General features: G+C 38.7%; 2 protein-coding genes across 7 annotated transcripts in view; one reads left to right on the plus strand and one right to left on the minus strand.

Moving 5' to 3' along the window:
- The window catches only part of LOC124134318 (LIM domain-binding protein 3-like), a 61,231-nt gene extending 43,939 nt beyond the window's left edge, over positions 1–17,292 (minus strand). For 2 of the 6 annotated variants that reach the window (XM_046499069.2, XM_046499070.2), the window contains exons 1-2: positions 17,047–17,289; positions 16,020–16,171 (exon numbers count right to left, since the gene is read on the minus strand). In XM_046499069.2, coding sequence (XP_046355025.2) covers positions 16,020–16,171; positions 17,047–17,157 — 263 coding nt within the window. In that variant the 5' untranslated portion in view covers positions 17,158–17,289. Of the gene's footprint in view, positions 1–16,019; positions 16,172–17,046 lie in introns of all 6 variants that reach the window. The other 4 variants (XM_046499067.2, XM_046499066.2, XM_046499068.2 and 1 more) reach the window with 4 other exon arrangements.
- Positions 16,120–22,055, plus strand: part of LOC124134321 — a 49,066-nt gene continuing 43,130 nt past the window's right edge. The window contains exons 1-2 of the mRNA XM_046499077.2: positions 16,120–16,243; positions 20,669–20,757. Of these exons, the coding sequence (XP_046355033.1) occupies positions 20,731–20,757 (27 nt within the window). The 5' untranslated portion in view covers positions 16,120–16,243; positions 20,669–20,730. The remainder of the gene's footprint in view (positions 16,244–20,668; positions 20,758–22,055) is intronic.

The following is a 22,055-nucleotide window of genomic DNA, read 5'->3' on the forward strand; positions in this document are numbered from 1 at the left end:
TTCCTCCAAAGTCATCTGTAACTACCTGTAAAACAAATATGACTTTTAACGAATCAAAGTATGGCATTTATGATAAATGTATCCATTCTCTGTCAACTAAAGTTCGTTTCAAGGCGCCAATAGTGGTAATCTGACCGTGGTTGCTGTTAACAACGGTGAGATGTGCGATCTTCCGATCGTTTCACACACGATTTGGCCGAAATTAATTAAAACAATATTAAAAGGAATTTTGAATAAAATTAATGAAATAAGTTACAAACATAAGTCCAGATATACAAAGAACACTTTTTATAGCCAGACAGTGTAATTACATGAATAATTTGCGAACTTCAGTATGGATTTGTTGACATGGTATGTCCGGTGTTATGTGCTCACGGTAATGTCTTTCCATGGGGGGAAAAACATCAAAACTCATTAATTCGTGTATAATGCGCACCCCCTTCTACACAGCTGTGTTTTTTGGAAAAAAAAGTGCGCACTATACTCAAGAAAATACGGTAGTGTAAAATGTCATAGGTGTAACGGTCACAAATAGGTGTGTGTGTGTGGATTCATGCCATTTCCTTCAATATTCAAGCAATATCTTTGGAAAGGACACCAAGAATGGGCTTCACACATGGTACCCATGTTGGGAATTGAACCTGACTTTTAGCCAGACAAGCAAACACTTAATAACTACATGGCTTCTCCACCACCTCCTTAAACATCATATTTAGCACCACTACAAATTGTTCTGAAGAGTGAGTAAAGTTGTATGTATCTTTTTGCAATATTCCAGCAATATCCTTGCGAGTGACACCAAAAATGGGTTCACACTTTGTACTCATTTGGGAAATTGAACCCAGTCAATGAACATGACAAGACAATGCTTCAACTTTTCCCCAAGGCCCCCTTAACCATCAGATGTAGGACCACTACAAATGGTTCTAAAACAGGTGGCATGTGTTGACTGTGGCGCCTCCTTGATGATGAGACAAAACAAGATTTAACCACCTCAACGACTGTGAACACACACAGAAATTCCATATGGTGATTGGTGTGTCCCCTAAATGAGTTCACAGGCTAGACAGGTGAGCAGACAGCTCTCTTGGACAGGTGACACCACAGGTGAACTAATGCATCGTGGAGGTCACAGGGGGCAGAGCTAAGCTAATTAATTTGTTTTGGCAAGGTGAGAACATGAGGAGTAGTATATCCGGATGGCACTTGGCTGTGAAATATTTACTAACATCGGTTTGTCAAGAGAAACTATGCCAGCACATTCAGTTTCAGAATAAACTACAAGACTATATAAATAAATAAATAAATACGATATATTTCCTATAATCAACAATGACCATCTCTTGTTTTCTTGCCCTTCAGGTAAGAATTCCACATTGTCATGTCTGTAGGTAATTGTAGGGGCGATGGGGTAGCCTAGTGGTTAAAGTGTTGGCTCATCATGTCAAAGACACGGGTTCAATTACCCACATGAGTACAATGTGCAAAGCCCATTTTCCAGTGTAGCCCCACTGTGATATTGCTGGAATATTGCTAAAAGGGGCGTAAAACCATACTCACTCACTCACTGTAGGTTATTGTAATAATTCATTCAGATAGGGCTGTAACCATGTGAAGGATAAGTATTTTGACAGTAAGTTTTTGATAAAAGACAAAGAAGTAAAGACAAAAGTCCAAATTTGAGTGTAAAATAACAATGGTTTCAAACCTCACATACAGATTATCAAAAAATAGCATTCCACTATCAATGTAACACCATACTATACATAAACTATGTTCCCGATATATATTCTACATGGGTCCTCAGGGTTCAAATATATCCCCCGCATGTAAGGGGCTGCTGAAAAGGATGTGGCAGTCACACTCATTGCATGTCAGCATCCCCTGATTATGTTGGGCAATGCTCATAACATCAACCACTGGTTTGTCTGTCCCCCACCCCCATCCCCCGTGATATGGCTGGAAAAGTACTGTGTCGTATGAAGAAAGAAAATCCTGATACATACATGCATCATTGTGCATCAATACCTCCCAATATGTAAAAGAAGCACCAACTATTGCCATACACTGATACTTTGTTGAATGAATACAAGCGTACATCTAATTGAAACTCAATTCACTGAACATCTCGGTCAAGATGATGCCACTTGACGACCCCTGGCACAATCCTTATCAACACTACAGTCAAACCCTTCACAGGGGGCACGGGTGGCCCGGTTGTCAGCTGAGCACAGTTGCTTCCCTTGGGCATGCCAGAAACCTATGATCATGGGTTTGAATCCCATTTGAGCTGATCATGTTTCAATGTTTGTCAGCACCACACCTTTCTTCTTTTACTTGACTACTGTTCAAAGTGGCGTTAAACCAAACTCACTCCCTCACTCTCTCTCTCACCCACAAATCAGAAACGGTCAGCGTCTAATACCTTGCAATATGATACCCTCACAATGTGCAGGGTTTAGCCAGCCTGAAAAATATACTTGACTCTCTGCCAACCAGAGTTAGTATGAGGTTTCTGTGAGACATTACCACCGCATGACCTGACACTGAGGAACAGCATGCAGCTGTGCACCCATCAACAAGCTGCCTGCATAGAACTGGAGAGACCTTATCATTGAGTAATCTGAATAAATCACAACTACGTTGGAGCTATCATTGCCTGTGTGCACTAGAATGAGGATTGGGTGGTTACAGTGTGTTATTGGGATATTGTGTATTTCTTCGATGTTTAAAGCCAAAATTCTGCAATATTCCAGCAATAGAGTCTGCAAATAATCAAAGCTGGACCAGACAATTCAATGATTGATATATTGATATGATGGAGGCGACTTAATGGAATGGATGGGTAGGCCTGGTGACTTGGTTGATAGTGTCTCATTGTATCCCGACAGCATGGATCGATGCTCATAACATCAACCACTAAATTGTCTCATCTACACTCAACTATGTACAGGTTGCCATCATAAAGCTGGAATATTTCTGAGTGTGGTGTTAAACAACAAACACTTGAGTTACAAACTGACGGACTTATTATATTTACGAATTTGAACACCCCTGTTCCGACTGTACCTTTAAAGAGCCAGATGAAGTACAACACTCCATAAATGGGACCAGGGCTGAGCAGGCACTTCTGCACTTGACGCAACATAATGACAGGCCAATCCAGCACACACTGACATAGAACTAGGGTACTGTAAAGACTGAAATGCGGGTATGTCCAAGCAGACGATCTACTCAATCAAAATACCATCTACACAACCTTAATAGTCCCATAACCTAAGTCAACTGACTCGCCCCATAAAGTCAACTGAAATAAAAGACTTTGATAAACATACTAAGACCCTGAATTTTTATTCTATTTATGAGATGTTTTCCGTCCTTAAACCAACAACACCCCAGCTTGATATACTGCCTGTCAAGAGCTCACAATACAGACATATTTTCATGTGTACAACAATTAGTGCCATGTATTATGTAATTCATAGTCACACAGGAGTGGTGTTATGGGTGTCACAGTGTGTAATGATTTAAAGCCATCTCTTACACAATGAGAATCCAAATTAGCCCCAAATTCTTTATTCAGAAGTCAGGTTTTTAGGACATTTATCAAAAGTCTGAATCCTCTGTTGTGACAGTGAGAGTACCTGTGGTTTTTTTCTTTGCATACCTCAAGACTTAGATTACTTTGCCTGTCAATGGTGTCGTGTCAGTCTGTTGAAAGATATTCAAGCATGCATCTACACGTCATTAATTCCAAAGCTATACAGACAATAATAATTCTCATACAAAGCCTAATGTTCCTAACTCAAGATCAGCCTCTTCATGGACTTCGAATACAGACAATATCTAGATTTCTATCTCTTTCATTCACAGCATAAATATGACGATATCCTAAATTATAAGGGTTCAGGTGCACTGTGAAATGATTTTCAATTGAAATAAGAAAGCCATGCAGCATTATCAGCTGTCTAACGTAATAGCAATGCTGTGTCCTTGAAAGATGTTATAAAGATTTCAAGCACAAAGGCTTAAACAGGTAAGATTTTCACCAAATATTGTCTTCACGTATTGTAACCATGTTGGAATCAAACACAGGTGTTGGGTGTGATAAGTGAACACTTACCCTACCTGCTTTTTCACATATTAACAGGCCCATGAAGTTCCGGGGTAGAATAGGTCTTCAGCAACCCATGCTTGCCATAAATGGTGACTATGCTTGTGGTAAGAGGCGATTAACGGGATTGGGTGGTCAGGTCCGCTGACTTGGATGATGCATGTCATCGATCCCAATTGCCTTGATCGATGCTCATGATATTAATCACTGAATTGTCTGATCGATTATTTTACAGACCGCCATCATATAGCTGGAAAATTGCTGAGTGTGGCCTAAAACAACAAACCAACATATTAAGACAGAGTAAATTGATTTGACACTACTTCAGCACTATGATGAAATCCATATCACCCTGATGTGAAATCAGGCTCGGGTTTGTTGAGTGACCAGCAGACTCTGCAACACAAGGCTAGTCCATCTTGTAATCTCATACACTTATTTTCAAAGTAGTGGGTAACCTTATGCCTGACACTGTCGCTATCAAATTCTTCAAACTTTTCATTTGATTATTCCCCTCCAGGCCCAATATTTAGCATTTTCTGAGCAAATTGTTTCCTACAAGCATTGCTTTGACATGCACGACTGAATCCCAACACCCACAGATTAACATCTTCCTTGACTGCACCCTACAGCAATCTATTAAATTCTTACTGCCTACATCCTCCTTTGTATTGATGGCACTGGTGTAGGTATATGTAACACTAATTGTGTTAAAGTGGTAAATCAGGCATAAATATCCTGCTTGTCACCATGGAGAAAGATGATATGGACTGAATCAGTCTGAATCATAAGGGCCAATAGGAAACACAGTGTTCTTGTGCTGTGAGAGTCTAGTGTATGGGTTTAAGTTTGTTTGTTTAATGCCGCACTTGGCAATATTACACCTTATGACGGCGGTCTGAAACTAATCTAGTCTGGACGAGACAATGCAGTGATTAATATCATGAGCATCGATTGGGATATGACAAAATGCATCAACCAAGTCAGCGAGAATGACCACCTAATGCTGTTATTTGCCTCTTACGACAAGCATGGGTTGCTAAAGACCTAACCCGGATCTTCACGGGTGGTATGGGTTTAAGTTAACAATGTATACTACAGACATGGTCTTAACAACAAGGAAAGGTTTTTCTCCAACGGCCTATTCAACACAGTGTCCATGTGTCAACTCCTTAACAATAATGTAGGCTTTAATGCATGGTGCTTACATTATGTGGATGAAAATGAACAAAGTATTGTGTGAGTTGGGTTCGGCATTAATTTCAATAAATATTCAGAAATACTCAAATGCCTAGCTCCTAATGACAATGATAAAGTGTCAAGTGAATGTTGTATAGTGAATAGGTCTCCAGCAACCCATGCTTGCCGTAAAAGGCGACTATGCTTGTCGTAAAAGGCAACTAACGGGATCGGGTGGTCTCGCTCGCTGACTTGGTTGGTGCATGATCATTGATCCCAATTGCGTGGATCAATGCTTATGATGTCAATCACTGGACTGTCTGGTCCAGGCTCGATTATTTACAGACCGCTGTCATATAGCTGGAATATTGCTGAGTGCGGCATTAAACAACCAACCAACCAACCAACGAACTCTCAGTGGGAGGTATAAGAAGACGGCATAATATGAGCTAGGTTACATATCATGATAGTATACTGGTACCCTAGTCAATATTATCCTGCTGTTACATAGTATAACAAAGTACATCAACAGCTCTCTAACTTGAAGAAGGTTGCACAATTTATCGCCCACCCACTATTGTTTGTTATACCAATGATAAAGTTTTTCTATCTCAACAGAACATATGCTCCAAGTGGTACAGACTGTTTATGAAATGTGGTATTGAGATTCCGAAAATATCTGAACAAGCACATAAATCTACTTTGATCTACAAAACCAGAGACCATAGATAGGACACGTTCTCCATTAGGTGACAAGTGCCAGAATCGCTACTCATGTATTATCAGCCATGTACAGAGATTAGCCACTCAAACCTGCCAATAAAGTGAATCTATCTGGCTTTATTACCTTCTCTGTGGCCTGTGTTGTTTATTGACCACCGGTCAAGTGAACACGGTCTGTGTTTACCTGCCCTCCAGCTTGAGAGATATCCTTCAGCTGTTGTTGCAGTGTGATTGGGAAACCTGAATTAGCACTAAGGTTACTGTGAAAGTGAAGGGCATGACATAGCTCATTTGTTGTTCAATGCTGCACTCAGCAATATTCCATCTATATGATGGCAGCTTGTAAATAATCAAATGGAGATCAGGCAATCCAGTGATTGATATTATCAGCAACAATCCACACAGCTTGGGTACACAATCAACTAAGAGGACACAGCCCGACCACCCAGTCTATTACAAAGGAGTAACAGGTGTTTGAGATTCATCTGTATCTGATACAACATTGACAACCTCCATATGGCAACCATGACTAGCTTCTTTAAAACTACAATTCTACAAGTGACATTATTTATACCAAAACATTTTGGGTGGGAGTAGGGACTTCTTCAAAAGTTACAAAACAAAATCAGGAAAACTCTCACTAACTGAACTTACAGACGCTTTAAACAAAGTTGTATGCATATACAGTTTTACCAGACTAGGAGCTTTACTAACTAAAGCTCTGTATGTACAACTTCACCAGACTGAGGGCTTTGCTATGTAGAGGCATGTCAACAGTTGCCTCTGGCCAATCTCGGAGGAGGATCTGTGTACTGCTGGTCTAGATCTGTTCTCCATAAGACCATGTTACCAGCTAACAATGCCTACCTATATATACCACCATCGTGTACCACTTGTTGGCTGATCATAAAAGACAAGATAACACTTTTCTATTCCTTCCATAGTTAGAAAAAGACTATGTATAAACTAAAGATTTATTTTCATTACAGAGTAATTTGCAAATTTGAAGTGGCATTCCTGATGCAAGCTGAAAAATACATCAACATTTGTTCTATTCTAAAATGCAAAAAGAAAGAACACAAAAAACACGCATGATGTCGACATAAAGAGGAGAAGCAGCAAAGTCTGGAAAAGATGTTCTCAGCCTGTCAGCAAAACAAACATAGCCAGTGTGTTACTCAACACACGTAGTACATTCCATTGGTAATGTATTCCTCATGACTGTTCCAGAGAAAATGGGATATACTGAAGACATCCAACCGGAATGTGGCTACCACAGAGAGAAGATGGAAGGTGCAGCTGTCCTACAGACACCGACAATCTCAATATTGATCTCCTTTTCAAGCATGTTTATATTTTGTTGAATCAGTGATGTAAAATATCACCAAAATCACATTTCTTTACACCAATCCTGTAAACATAAGTAGATCTAACATCATAACCCTATTAGTCATTAACCACTAACACCCTTTGGGTAACCAAGGGGCTAATTGGTACTTATATAAAGAACTACTTATCCCTTATAATACTGTAGTGGAATATCCTTACTGGCGATGTGGTTGCCTTAGCTCTAGCTCAGTGCTGAGTAAGCACATTAGGAGTAACAGCTGTATTGTGGAATATAGTATAATTATAACATTGACAAATGTGAAATACATGTTCTTTGTACATGATTTCATAGCTAAAGAAGGCCTACCCATGTGCGTCTTAATGTGTATTACATGTCTAGGTATGTGATACCCAATGTTCTAAGGCTTGCAAAATAAGCTATAACTATTATAAAGACACATCTGTGTAGTCCATGGAAAGTTTCAGTTTGCAGGTTAATAATTCAGATTTAACAGCAGTTGCGAAGGTTCTTAGTACTCGTATTTGCACAAAACCTTCTTTCATGGATGAAATATTGATTAAAATAAATTGAATATATCTGATATTGCAAGAAATATAAAACATATATAAATTGTCACCACATAAACACTTTTTAATACATATATAATTCCATACCACTTTTCATAAAAAATAGAAATCTCACGGTTATGATTTTTTCCTGTAATCTGTGTATTTTTTGTACAAACAGTTGGACATGTGAACTGATGTTCATTGTGTTCAACATAAAATGTCAATGATTTATTCATTATTGATTTCAAACAAATCTGTGTCGAGTGAGCCTTGAATGACAAAGCCCAAGTTATCAATACAGGGAAGTGACAAGCAGTGTGGAGACCAATTGCTTATTGATTGAGAAAGGTCAGCAAGACTCCACACAAGCTGGTTATAGTATCATCTATCAAGGTGATGATAGTGTATCCATTAACATTCCAGGATGGAAATAGAATTATTGGCAGGCAGGTTTCCCATCACTGTCAGACACATTGTAGAAAAGGGAAAGGAGAACATGCTACCAAGATATAGTACCAACTGCTCTTTCAGCATTGTTTAAAAATTAAGCCACAAAGAGCTGTAGGATAGGCTGCGAATGATAAATTGCCTCTAACATCCAACTGGAATAAAAGATAAATGCCTATGCATTCACCATGTTCACTGTCAATTTATTCATACATTTTATAGCAGATGTCATCCACGTGGTCAAAATGACCCAAACACCATGACCACCTTTGCAAAACCACTGTCCACAACATTTTGCCTGAACAATCCTTTCAACATGTTCTTATTCATCACTGGTAGCAATATTTTAATATTCATGGATCGTCTGCCCTGTATTCAGCCGGAAATATTAAATCAGCTATGCATCAGGTCAGATCCTGAGGAAAGGAATGCATATCTGGGGATATACAAAATAATTTCTATTAACTGGCCAGAGTTTGAATGTGTCTGTGTTGAACAATGACACTGGCGTGTCTTCCCACAATGTCAATTGCAATCCAATGTTCACAGCTTTGCAGGGGGTCTGATTACCTGTGACAGGTAAAATTGACAGTGAGTTATGATACTAACACACTCTGATGTTCTGTCATGTCTTACTGTTTCATTATGGCCAATTATGAATTTGGCAGTATCAAATAGTTTCCAATTTCAGACAATTTGTCAAAATATTGTCTCCACAAAATATGAACTGCTTTCCTGTTATTGGCTATCACAGTAACAGCGAACTGATAAGTACCATTTTAGTTTTAGTTCTGATTTCAGTGTTAATTTGAACATACATATATTTTTTAACTATTTTATTGAACCTACACTGAGCCACATTAAATATTAGTTAATTAATATATATAATAATTGTATATTATCGATTGTTACATATTACTTATCTGAATTATCAAATGCATTAGCAAAAGAAAGTATTTTTTATGAAGGAAGTTAACAAGCAAAAACTTTTAAAATATTGAAAAGAAAGTAATAAAAATTACATACATATTTAACTCCAACAAATCCCAACAAATAACAACCAAAATATGTAAACATTATTTACGTCAATTTTATTTGGATTATTGAGTGAGTGAGTGAGTATGGATTTACGCCGCTTTTAGCAATATTCCATCCATATCACGGCGGGGGACACCAGGAATGGGCTTCACACATTGTACCCATGTTGGGAATCGAACCCGGGTCTTCGGCATCACGAACAAACACTTTAACCACTAGGCTACCAGACCACCCCCTATTTGGATTATTGATAAGATTCAACTTATATCATTATGATCATGTATGCACAACATACGACAACACCAGCACACTTGACAATTATATGGATAGAATTACTTCATACATCCAGAGACTTATCACTCAGTGCTGCCTTGGAGCAAAGCTATCTTCCCTGGAACTACCTGTAACTGACTAACTGTAGCATGACTTACATCCTCAACAGCTGGCTAACTGTCAGGAAACCAACACTAACCTTATGACTAACACCTGGGTCATTCAGATTTGCACATTGTACATATGGTAACACAATCAATGCAAGGTCACACCAAAGTTGTTGTTTTTTCTCTAGATTATGTGCATTCCATGATCACTGATTTAATACATGTTTTTGTTGATTTGGATTCAGTTTCCAAAAAAAAGCTCTTTAAATCAAAGATGAAATAAATCTACAAACAAAACAATCTTCAAATAAGCATATTTCCAATCGAAAACAGCTATTTTAAATTCATTTTCTCTCTGCAATATATAGAGTTGACTCAGAAATAACTGTCTAGGGTAAAACGTCTTTAAAAAGGACAGTAATATCTAAAACTGAAAGTTAAAACTGAAACTGAAACTGAAACTAATTTCAAAAGTCAGTTATGAGATATTAAGTGTAATAAAAACATGCTGTATGTTGCTGATTGCACGCTCGTTTGCTCAAAGCTTGGGCTATGACGGTGTACAGTGCTGATTCGAGTGATCACATGCTAGACATCAAGTCAAAGAGGATATGTTTACTTAACATCCTTGCATCTGTTATCTACCATATATCCTGGATTCTGTTATCTACCATATATCCTGGATTCTGTTATCTACCATATATCCTGGCATCTGTTATCTACCATATATCCTGGATTCTGTTATCTACCATATATCCTGGATTCTGTTATCTACCATATATCCTGGATTCTGTTATCTACCATATATCCTGGATTCTGTTATCTACCATATATCCTGGATTCTGTTATCTACCATATATCCTGGCATCTGTTATCAACCATATATCAATCAAGGGCTGAAGGGAATAACTGAATAGAAGAGAAAACACTTGATCAATGTAGTAACACATTGTGGGGAATATTTTCACCTATGCTCAATTAATATATTCTCATGCTCTTATGCCTCAGTATTACACACAATAGATGCATGTTAATGGCAACTTAATGCTTGAAGGAATGTCATCAATGTAAAATAATAATAATAATAATAATAATAATAATAATAATAATAATAATGAATTTGTGAAAGAAGGTCAGTGAATGTTGTTTTATGTCACAGCCAGTATTATAATAACCGTAGTGACCTTTCATTTATAAATATTCATGTCTTGCCCAGTCAAGACAGTGGTTGATGGCATGAGCACCGACTGTATACACCAAATCACCATTTTACTTATCTAAGTCAGTTCTTACAATAAGCATGGAGCGTTTTGAATATATTATGACCCTGAATCCCCGTGGGGTGTTAAATGACATAAATTGTTTTGAAGTAAGGCTCAAGGCCAATTTCAATCCAAGCCCAAACTCAAATGACTTAAAAAATATGTTATTGTACAAAACAGACATGTTCAGCCCAAATTCTCAGTCTACCCCATCTTTACTACCATTATCTGATAATACTTGTCTAGGTTAACTATTTCCATCTTTGAAACGGCTGTTCCATACATTCCAGCTAAATGTCAAGTGCTAGATCTATAACGCAGTACTCAAATATTTCCTTGAAGATATTCTGCTGACTGACCATATATATTCCCCCTACAAGTGATGACCTCAGGGTCAGGTGTACAGTAAGCAGCCCCACTGCTGGGGTCGGGAGGAGGGCTGATCTGTTTCAAATGTCACCCTCCCTCCCCTTGTTGGCTGAAGACAAGTGAGGCTCAAGGTTACCCTGTCAGTGCACCATAGCCTTACCTCAAAGAAACCATGTTTACTAGGAGTGGATGTTATTCATGATACTACAATACACTTTTCAAATGATACATATTGAAATATTTTTTCTGTTCCGGTGTATTGAGTAAAACTAAAAATAACAAGTTTTGTTATTAATTGTATTGTTTAGCCTAAAATCTACACAGAAATTCATTCACAAATGAAGTTTCCCTTCGATTACTAGAGTGAATGTGTGAGTGAGAAGTATGTTATTTTCTGTAAAAAAACCCCACTAAAATGTACTGATAAGTTGTACTATATGTCATCATCTTCCCGAGGCAAGAGAGTTAACTGACTTTAAAAGTCCAGTTTCCATCCTTGCCGAACTAGGCTGGTATTATGGAGTTAGGTTTTGGCTGGACTAACGAGTCTATGCATTGTCCAATCAAAATCGCGCGCTGAAATCGAAATCCAGTTCGTAAACTGTCATGCAGATTTTGGTCGATTGCAGGATTTGCAAAGCATGTGAACCGCCAACTTGTTGTCAGCAGATATTTTCCAAATCTTTTCATGTTTTTAATCAAGGTGCTCACGTGATTTGATGCATTTCGCGATATAAGACCCGTTTTATCACAATATAGATCTTGATTATCGATCAGATCGTCCTGACTCGGCGCCACCATTTTGTGTGAAACAAACGCAAGTGATGTGAGAGGTGGAATCTCATTGGTCCATAGGAGAGGCTTAGAAGAGACATAGCTGGTAATAGCCACTGGTGGCGCTCTGATCGAGCCCAGTAATTCCAGCCTAGTTCAGCAAGGGTGGAAACTGGACTTTTATAGTCAGTTAACTCTCTTGCCTCGGGAAGATGTATGTCATGGGCTTTCTGCTACTTTGGGTAGGAGCACATTTTATGTAATAGGTCCTTCTTTGTAAAAACAATAAAAGAAATAAAAGTTTCCCTTCGAAATTGATTGACAAAACAGCTGAGACACGGAACTGATTTTTCTCTCAAGTTGTTATCTCCCAACCTCCATGACTATAAAAACACAGTGACTGACCATACCGATTTTGACATTGTAATATTTACTTTAGGAAGTACGAAATAGGATCAGCCTGTACAGTCAGTGTCAACCTTGGGTTGCTGGTGCATGGTCTGTACATCATGATAGCCCAAGTGGTCTGTATCACTATCCCCTGGTCTTCCAGTACCTGACATATTCCATTAGCAGCCTATCTGCTCCCTGTGGGAGAGGTCAGAGACCCACCCAGCCCTATCATCTCCAAGCTTCACAGCTTGACCCTAATGTCTCCCACAGTGTAAACTGTTGGGCTAACACACTTGCTACACTGTGGCATCCAGTTACCGCCACTCATCCATCTCTGATAAACACTGTCCTGGTGCTATGTCTAACCTGTGTATACAAAACATACACTGCTTTATCATAAATTAAATAAACAAAGGAAAATATAGACAATAAACAACACACATGGCTTTGTCCTATGATTGTTTGTCCAATGAAGATATAAAGGAGCTCTGATGGGTGAGTGAGTGTGTTTGGGTTACAGCTACTTTGACCAGTATTCATTTACATCATGACATGGGAGGAAAGCCCAAAGTGATGCATGTCTTAGGCTAGACTAAAACGTAGTCTATGAAAATATTTCTTTAAAATAATTGATTTTATTCTTAAAAGAACCTTTCCTCTTCTACTGTTCTCACATCTGGAATCAAGGAAACTAAAGGAAAACGTAGCCCTGGAACAAGTATAAAGAATATCATCTCAACTTTCCAAAACGAATACTTCCTTACCATGTAATTCGACCATTTCATGCCAAAACCCTTCAGTACTGCAACAACCACTTAATATTAATTTCGAAAGTTTCTCACAATTAGTGTGTGATTCGCTTTCGATTCACTTTCCCAACAAAAGTTGCCGGCAAAGAATTTCCTTCTTCCTGTTCACCCAGTGGACTGAGAGTTTCTGTTTTTCTCCTTCCTTCAATTCCCATCTACCTTTGCTATCTCCTACTTGAGAGCATGTTAACATCCTCTGCATCTGCCTCACTGGGCATGGCAGTTCACCTTCCGCAGCCGGCTCTAACCATTAGCATTCACTTCAGCCAGGCTGTACACATGCCATGGTAACTGGCTACAGATGAAGGGAATGCTGCCAAATCCCTTCCAACTTGCTGTCTCAGACTGTTTAACATTGCTCAGCCAATATTCCTACACACTTAGTGGCATAAGCCCAAACTCTCCCTGTCAGCAGCCCCCCTCTCACTGAATCTGATACTCTTTAGCCATGATCTTATCAGTTGTTCCCCTGCTCCAGTGAAACAGGCACGGTCAAGCTGGTCCAAGTTTGTTTACTTTAGGGCACTGATGGCATGGGCCAGCTTGACACTCAAGGATTGAAACATAACACTCCAAGACAAAACAGTGAAACTACAGTGACCAAATCAACTCTTTGAAAAACGTTTTGAAGGTAATAACATTTGTTTTAATTATTCATCAATGTCTAATGTAATTTTGATATTTTCGTACACAACTGACTAGATAAATGTTTCATGGCAAAAGAGTTATACTTTGTAATATGTCTTGCCTGCTTTTGAAAGCATTAATAAGGCCATTATGTTACGCACAATAAATTTAAATTTAAATGGGTTGTCTACAAGTTGACCAATATCTATTTTTTAATCTGCAGAACATTTAAATGTTTCGAAAGTAGATTAAAATAACCAAATATCAATATTCTAAAAGAAGACAATTATTTTCTGGACTCACATACATGTCGTCTGCTACAGAAGAGCTTGTGGTCATTAATCAGATGTGACACCCCGGGGAAGCTGGCAAGAGGACCCCTGCTGATAGCAGGAGTTTTGGGGGGACTGGAATGCAGTTAGCTGTTCCTCACTTTGAGGATTTCAGAGACCCTTATTCCACTAACAAGTAAGTGTACAGTGATTTCCCCTGTGTATGTTTAACACACTCATATCTTCCCTAGCTGCTTGACCTGGATCTTGTAAGGCGCATGTTTTTTGTTTTCTTAAAAACTGAACTTAGAAAATATGTCGGTTTGTTTGTTTATTTGTTGTTTAACGTTGCACTCAGCAATATTTCAGCTTTGTGACAGTGGTCTGTAAATAATAAAGTCTGGGCCAGACAATCCAGTGATTGACATAACGAGCACCGATCCATGCAATGGGGATACAATGACATGCATTAAACCAGGTCAGCGAGCCTGACCACCTGATCTCATTAGTCGCCTCTTATGATTAGCATTGGTTACTGAAGACATCTTCTAACCCAGATCTTCTCCGTGTGTGTGTGTGTGTGTGTGTGTGTGTGTGTGTGTGTGAGATATATATATATATATATATCACACCCTTTACCTATCGTACTGTTTCCCAATGTTTCAATCTGAAGATAAATATGATCCCTCACTGATGTGAGATTACATGTTACATAATATTCAATACCACCACTGCATTGTTACATTGTATCAGGTCACATAATTCAATCCTGATCATAATCTCAGTGATCTGATTAATTATATCTACTGTATGTTAATTAACACTGTAGACAAACCACTTAAACTAATAGAGAGTTCAAAATGCAAGATATTTTCAAATTTAAATCGAATATAATCAAATAACAATGAAAATAATTTCTTTACACTTTGAATAATACATGAATTAGCACACACAGGGAATAGATATTTACTGTGCACACATGTTCTTGTTAAATGATATGTTTATCTTTAAGAAACACAATCCCTGAGTTTCCACAAAGAGCAAATTTTGAATTATTGTTTCATACCTCAGTGTAAACCACCCCACGACAGAATGTCTATTTTATTTACACTGCACTCGATTTTGCAACTTAAAAACTACTTTCATGATTAAGTCTTGTAGCATAACTAAGAAACTGAAGTGAAAAAGAATGTTTAAATACCGGGGCTATTTGCCAGGTTTCCCTGACATGCAAGAAGGGTGCATCAAGTACATGCTGTAGGCCCTTGTGTTGTGAACATGTCGTTGTAGACAACACAAGCATATGGAATGTCACCTGGGCCCTTGTGTGGGAGATTCACATAACATTTTACTGTTGCTTTCAGCCATGTTGTAGTGTGCTAAACCTGACATTGTCACAAGTAATGGAATGTGTCAAAGTACATTGTTGTGACATATCTGTCAGCTGTGCTTATGTTGTATTATAATGTTGATCTATTTGAGGTGAAACAAACAAATATTTTAAACATTTTCAAAAATATTTAAAAACATAACAAAAAATATTTTTAAAGATTTAATAAAAGTAAGATTTTGTTCTTTTAATTAACATGATTACGTCAACTATCTACATATATATATCTGCTTATATGTTTTAGCTGCATTTGTTGAAAAGTGTATCATTAGAGTATTATGGGTCAGTGTTTTATTGGATCAGGGAAAATACATTTTCTGTGCTGAGCTGTCAAATCTATTACCTTTGCAGAAGCAGGTCCAATCTGTTAGGGCAGGCTACAATGATGTCCTGAGCTTCCTTATGCCTCAAAGGCTCAGCAGCAGCATTCCCTATTTTCAGAATGATATCTCCCGCTTGAAGGCCACACTTAGCTGCCAGACTCCCGGGTGTAACCTACAAGAAGGGGGGACAGGTTAGCCATGTGAAATAGGAGCAGTTATGAGAGGAATCCAGCTACCATAAATGGTAGGTTTTGGGAGGTGGAGTGTTACTGGCAGACTTTGCCCACATGTTTCGCTGTTTTCTGATTCCTGTGTGGATGTTATTTATATCTTGCATGGAAACACCGAACAGACAGAGTACTGGGAGTAGATTTACACATTCAAGGTCACACTGGTGTTTCAAGGAAGACCTTGTAATATTGCATCAATTACAACTATCTGTGGACACTCAGTAGGCTCAACATTATTTGTCAATGAAAATAATTCAACATATTTAACCAGCAATCGTTATACAAACTTTAGCAACAGTTTTATAACTTTCATTATCTTCTCCCCAGCGCGTGACACGCAAGTAACAGATTTATGGCATTAATTGTTTGAATAGTACGCGACGATAATCAAAACTTCAAAGGAGCCGCCTTTCATGACCTCGAACCGAAAGCTACACGAGGAGGTAGCTTACTTCGCGTATAACGGGGTGGATTTGAATTTCAAACAAGCAAGGCGTGTGACATTTCAGTATATTACGAGTGTAATGACACGTAATATAAACGTGAATTTAACTGACAGTTGACGAGTGACATGGGATATCTCACAGAGTAAACAATCGATCCACACCTACACGTGTGCCAATAACCAGGGATTTAACTTACACATCTACCCCACACGAACTTGTGGCAAGAAATCTACCAGATGAGGGATGTGGAGACACAGTGTACATTGTTACTGAAGTTGAAAAGACCGTTTTGACGCTCTAGTAGTCATACGACCACGAAAACAACTCGTCTCACTCTCATGTCAAAGTTTTAAAATCGTATTGTTACTCACTCTTTGAATGGTTAAGGGGCTCGCGTAGTCCTTGCCTCCTTGCATACGAAAGCCCCATGGCGTTCCTTTATCCGTCCTCTCTAGCTTGGCTTCTAGAGTAAGCACGGACATTTTGACAGTTCAGTTGTAGCAGCAACTATAATCTACTGAGGGTATCCCTTCGCTCCCACTCCTTCCCGAATGAAGGCCCGACTACACAACACACGAGCCGGTAAAGTCCACTGACTCAGCTTTGCACACGGCACGCAGCACACCTATAAGCTGGGTCGGATAATAGTGGATAAGATTAATCAAAATTATATCACTGATCAGATTACGTTAGAGTATCGATTACAGACACCATACTTAATACACAATAACATAAATGAGCAAAATTACATCAAATGGTATTACTTCAAAGGAATCAGTTCATAACGAAACTCGGAATCTCACAAAGGAAGGGGGGTAACTCTGACATACTCCTTGTTCCAACAATTCTACACTCCACAGAAATGTGATTCACATGACGCGAATATGTAATTGCTACAATGTAAGGAAGTATAATCTTATCGGATTTATCAGTCTCGGCATATAGCTTAGAGGTAGTTTGTGTGTGTAATAAAAAAGCCCCGTTCGTAAATAAATCGGTTTCGAATTGTATAAAACTAAACTACTAAGAAAGTTATTTAAATAATGTTTTTTGGTATACAACAAATACACGTACGTGATTTTTGATACGCGTTTAGTTATTTTTGTTCACTTAACACTGCATGGTCACTGTATGAGTATGATTTATGTTATCAGAGTGCTTATTCAGATTAAGAATATATACTTTTCTATCTACTTTTTGAATCACTCACTTAAAGGAGAAAAAAACATCATAAACTTAATCCTTATTCGTCTTAAGTAAGGATATCAAAGAACTTATTCGTCTTGTATGATTTATATGCAATGCTGTACTTTAAATATGAATCATTTAAGTAAAGGCTTGTATAAGAGAATGACTTTAATTTATAAATAATGGGTCACTGCGTTTATACTGTGTCTGAGTGAGGTATTCATGTTAAACTGCGACATGGTATCTCAGTGGGCTAGCACTTTAAAGCCGGCATTATTACGGACTAGTACAAGCACACACACACGCGTAAACGTCGTTATATAAGTACAATAATCTTGAACGCGACGCGACGTTAAACCCCATTTTCACCTCACCTCACCTCACTTTACATCTGATAACGACGACTTTATTCTAATCTCAAACACTTGTCTTTCGTTGAAAATATTAAGCCATCGACATATTACAGGTTCACCAGTGAATATGTCTCGCACTGTAGAGAGTCGTGTGGTGGTGTGAGTAATGAAATTTTTCTATTCACAATTTAAACTCTGGCCCTGTGTTCCTGACATTTTAACTAAACATTACAAACGATCCAGGGAGTGTGTAGTTATTAGCTCCACATATACACGCTGATATAGATAGTGATCTATTTGTTGTACACCATGACAATCTTTTTTCGGGAATCCATCGGGGATGAGTTTGGAATGAAGACTGAACAGAAACCAAATTAGACTTTTAAAACATCGAACGCTACACCTTTGACTAAACCCGCAAGTTGGGATTCCAATTGAGTTCGTAAGTAAAAGAAACACTCGATATGTTTCAGTGAAAAAGGGTAGCCAGAGCCTCGACACGATTGATATATAAACAAGAAGACGCACACGCACGCACGCACGCACGCACGCACGCACGCACGCACGCACGCAACTCACCACTCACCACTCACAACATACTAACAAATCCAATATTATTGTAATTTTTAAGAGTGTCGGGATGTATTAATGAATGTATTTTAATAATGCCCAATGTAATATAATTTCACCAAAACAAATCCTATAACATTATATTTGAAGCTCTCTGACAAACGATCTGAATGGCAAACTGGAAGATACCTTTCATTCAGTATATAGACATGTATATTGGTACATTGCGTGTGTACATATCTGTACTGGGGTTGTATAACACTGACGGATCCCACACAATAAAACAGTCACGCACTATATTAATCTACACCTGGTCCGCGTTCATTAATTGTACTGAATGTGCCATGCGCGGGACCATAGACGGATACAGACCCAGTGGATCAACGACCATGGTCGGATGCAGCCGCGGTCCGTTTCCTTCAGTAAACAACAAGAACAAATAATGTACATGTGTATGTAGACACTGCGATTGTAGCAACTGTGCTCGTGCTGATATGCCGGGCTGTGTTTAGGGCTGTGAACTGTATGGAAAACGAACATGTGTTCTGTAGCTTTTCATGTAAAAAAGTTGGAGGTAACGGACCGATCATTGGGGACGGAAGGGTGTGTATGTGTGTGTGTTAGGGTTTGGGGATGGGTTGTAGGTTATACTAGACAACTATATGATGTCCTGACTTGTTTTTTTAGACTGGACATGCTGGGTGTTCAGAAAAAATATGTTGATGTTTTGAATTAGTGGCAGCAAGCAATATTATTCTATTTTTAGAAGAAGAAAAAAACGCCACATACTTAGGATAATACATTGTCGGCTCCGTATTACAGAAATAGTTGGGTTTATACCTAGATTTAAATGTAATCCCTGAAATAAAGGGATGCATGTGGCTAAATATATTATACTTCTGCAAGGGAGCCCTCGTGTATAATTGACACCCAAGTCTCTTAATGTCAGGAGAGCTAGAGCTTGAGTCAGAGACTAGGATGGGTATTGGCCGCTAGAGCTGAGGATGGGATAAGTATTGAATAGGGGTGATTAAAATAGCATTGTATGCTCTGTGACCTTTAAAATAGACGATAGATTTATACTGTGTTATAGGGGCACTTAAGGCGCGGTAGTCCAAGCAAGCAAGCTTCATTAAACAAAAGGTAAAGGTATTCTTGACCCTTTTGCCTGCATGCTAACTCAGCTTTTTATTATGTATATCGACATTGAGGTGTTCGATAACCCAAATTACACCGAGACACTGTTAAATTTTTACACATGGCACTCATTAGAAATTGTCTATTAGACCATGGAATCCCTCTTTAAGACGGTTCATATGGATCCATTAGCAACGGGGTTAATCCGGTTACTATTATGTAAGCACAGAAAGAGTCAGATTGACGAGTGGGCCCTCAGCGACACTGCCCCTCGGTAAAGATAATTAGCGGAGACGATTAAAATACAGTGGAATCAGTCTTTGGTACCAACAGAAAAGAAATATCAATAGTCTGTGATGTGTTTTCCTTCGTCCCTGGTGCGTAACGACTGCATGACAAACACAGGAAACGTTTTTTAACAAGGCTTCGTAAGATAATATGAGACATTCGTTAAATGTCTTTACAATTAATAATAATAAAAGAGACTGCTCCATGCAGTGTACGATTAAGGATGACTGCATGGAAAATGTTGTTATCATTTACACAAACTATATTATTTTTACCATACCAACAACAATAACAATAAAACAACACGTCCTAAAACAACTTGCATGGGTGAATCATGTCGAACTACGTGACCAAGACGACTTTAACTTTCGAGGCACGTTGTATTTATATTTGTTTTTTATTTAGAGGCCATTCTAGTGTTCATTTTCGTGACCTTTAATACAAGATATCTTTACAGATGAAAACCCGTTTTCAACGTACCACATCAACGGTAGGTCCGAATGACGTACTTCACAATATATGTCACTGAAGGTTAGACCAGTACAGGTAAGCAACACAAAGTTCACGTAATAACAGGGATTATAACGGAGACGAGCTATACAGACCCCCTGCTAATAAGCATTTGCATTAAGTTAATGGTTATATTATTAGGGGGCCCGAGTGTTCGAGGGGAGGGGGTAAAGTACCCCTTAGTGCAATAAATCGCTTGATTCCATTAGAAAGATATCAGTATCACACATGTGAATGGGTTCCTGGCCCTGGCACGCGCCACGCTGGGCGATACCAACATAATACCCCAGCGTGACGTCACCATACATTACCCAAGCCCAGTTGTCGGTATGCGCTGGTAGGGTATATGTCATTGAAGATACGACCTAAGAATATGTAACATACTCTTCTGGCATTAAATCGTTAATATACGATATGTGGGCGTTGGGCATCGTTAGGTGGAATAGGGAGAACATTATACCCGATTTTCTCATAGTAGTGCCACCGTGCAGTAATGGAAACGAGCTGTAATGGTATCAAATAAACATCAGTTAAAATCTTGTTTGTCCACGCCTTGTTAGGAATAGTAACGTAGTTATAATAGTCGTCATCAATGTTTCTAATTGTACTTAGATCATTATAATATTTCTTTAATCACTTAAAGTTCATATTCTCACAAATGTTATATGTGATACACTTTCTTAGTAAAGTACAAATTCCTGTACTTTTGGGGGGTTGATTTCAATTCTGGATTCGAACCCCCACTCTCAGAGTACTGGATTTTGTACTTTACTAAGAAAGAGTTATCCCAAATATAACATTTGTTACATTTTAACACTTTGTTAAAGGCATTGTGTATTCAAAGCTTTCGGTCATGGGAACCGTGCCAATTTACACTTATCAGAGGGGTACACCAAATACTTGATCTAGGTTACCAGTTATCATTTTTTGTGGAAGCCTCGGTGGATCAGTGGGTGTGTGATGGCTGACTTTGTGTGCTTGCGATAAGGTGCCGTCACTCTGACGGCGAGTCAGTTTAAGGAGGAAGCTCAAAGTGATGCAGCTCTCAGACGTTTACTTTGGTGAAACCCACGGCAGCGGATATAGTGCTGAAACAATCGGGGTGAACCGGGATTCGAACCCACGATCATAGGTTTCTGGCTTGCCAAAAGGGATGCAACTCTCCACACGAACGACTAGGCCATAGACGTGTGTAGAACTCATAACCCTCATTCAACTGTGGTGAAACTCATGAGCACGGGCATGCGCGCGTGCGTGCGTGCGCGCGTGTGTGTGTGTGTGTGTGTGTGTGTGTGTGCCTGATAAATCACAGTGAATGAACTATACACCTATAA

The sequence above is a fragment of the Haliotis rufescens genome, unplaced genomic scaffold (assembly GCF_023055435.1).
Source record: "Haliotis rufescens isolate VD_foot unplaced genomic scaffold, xgHalRufe1.0.p SCAF_11, whole genome shotgun sequence".
NCBI classification, from domain to species: Eukaryota; Metazoa; Mollusca; class Gastropoda; order Lepetellida; family Haliotidae; genus Haliotis; species Haliotis rufescens.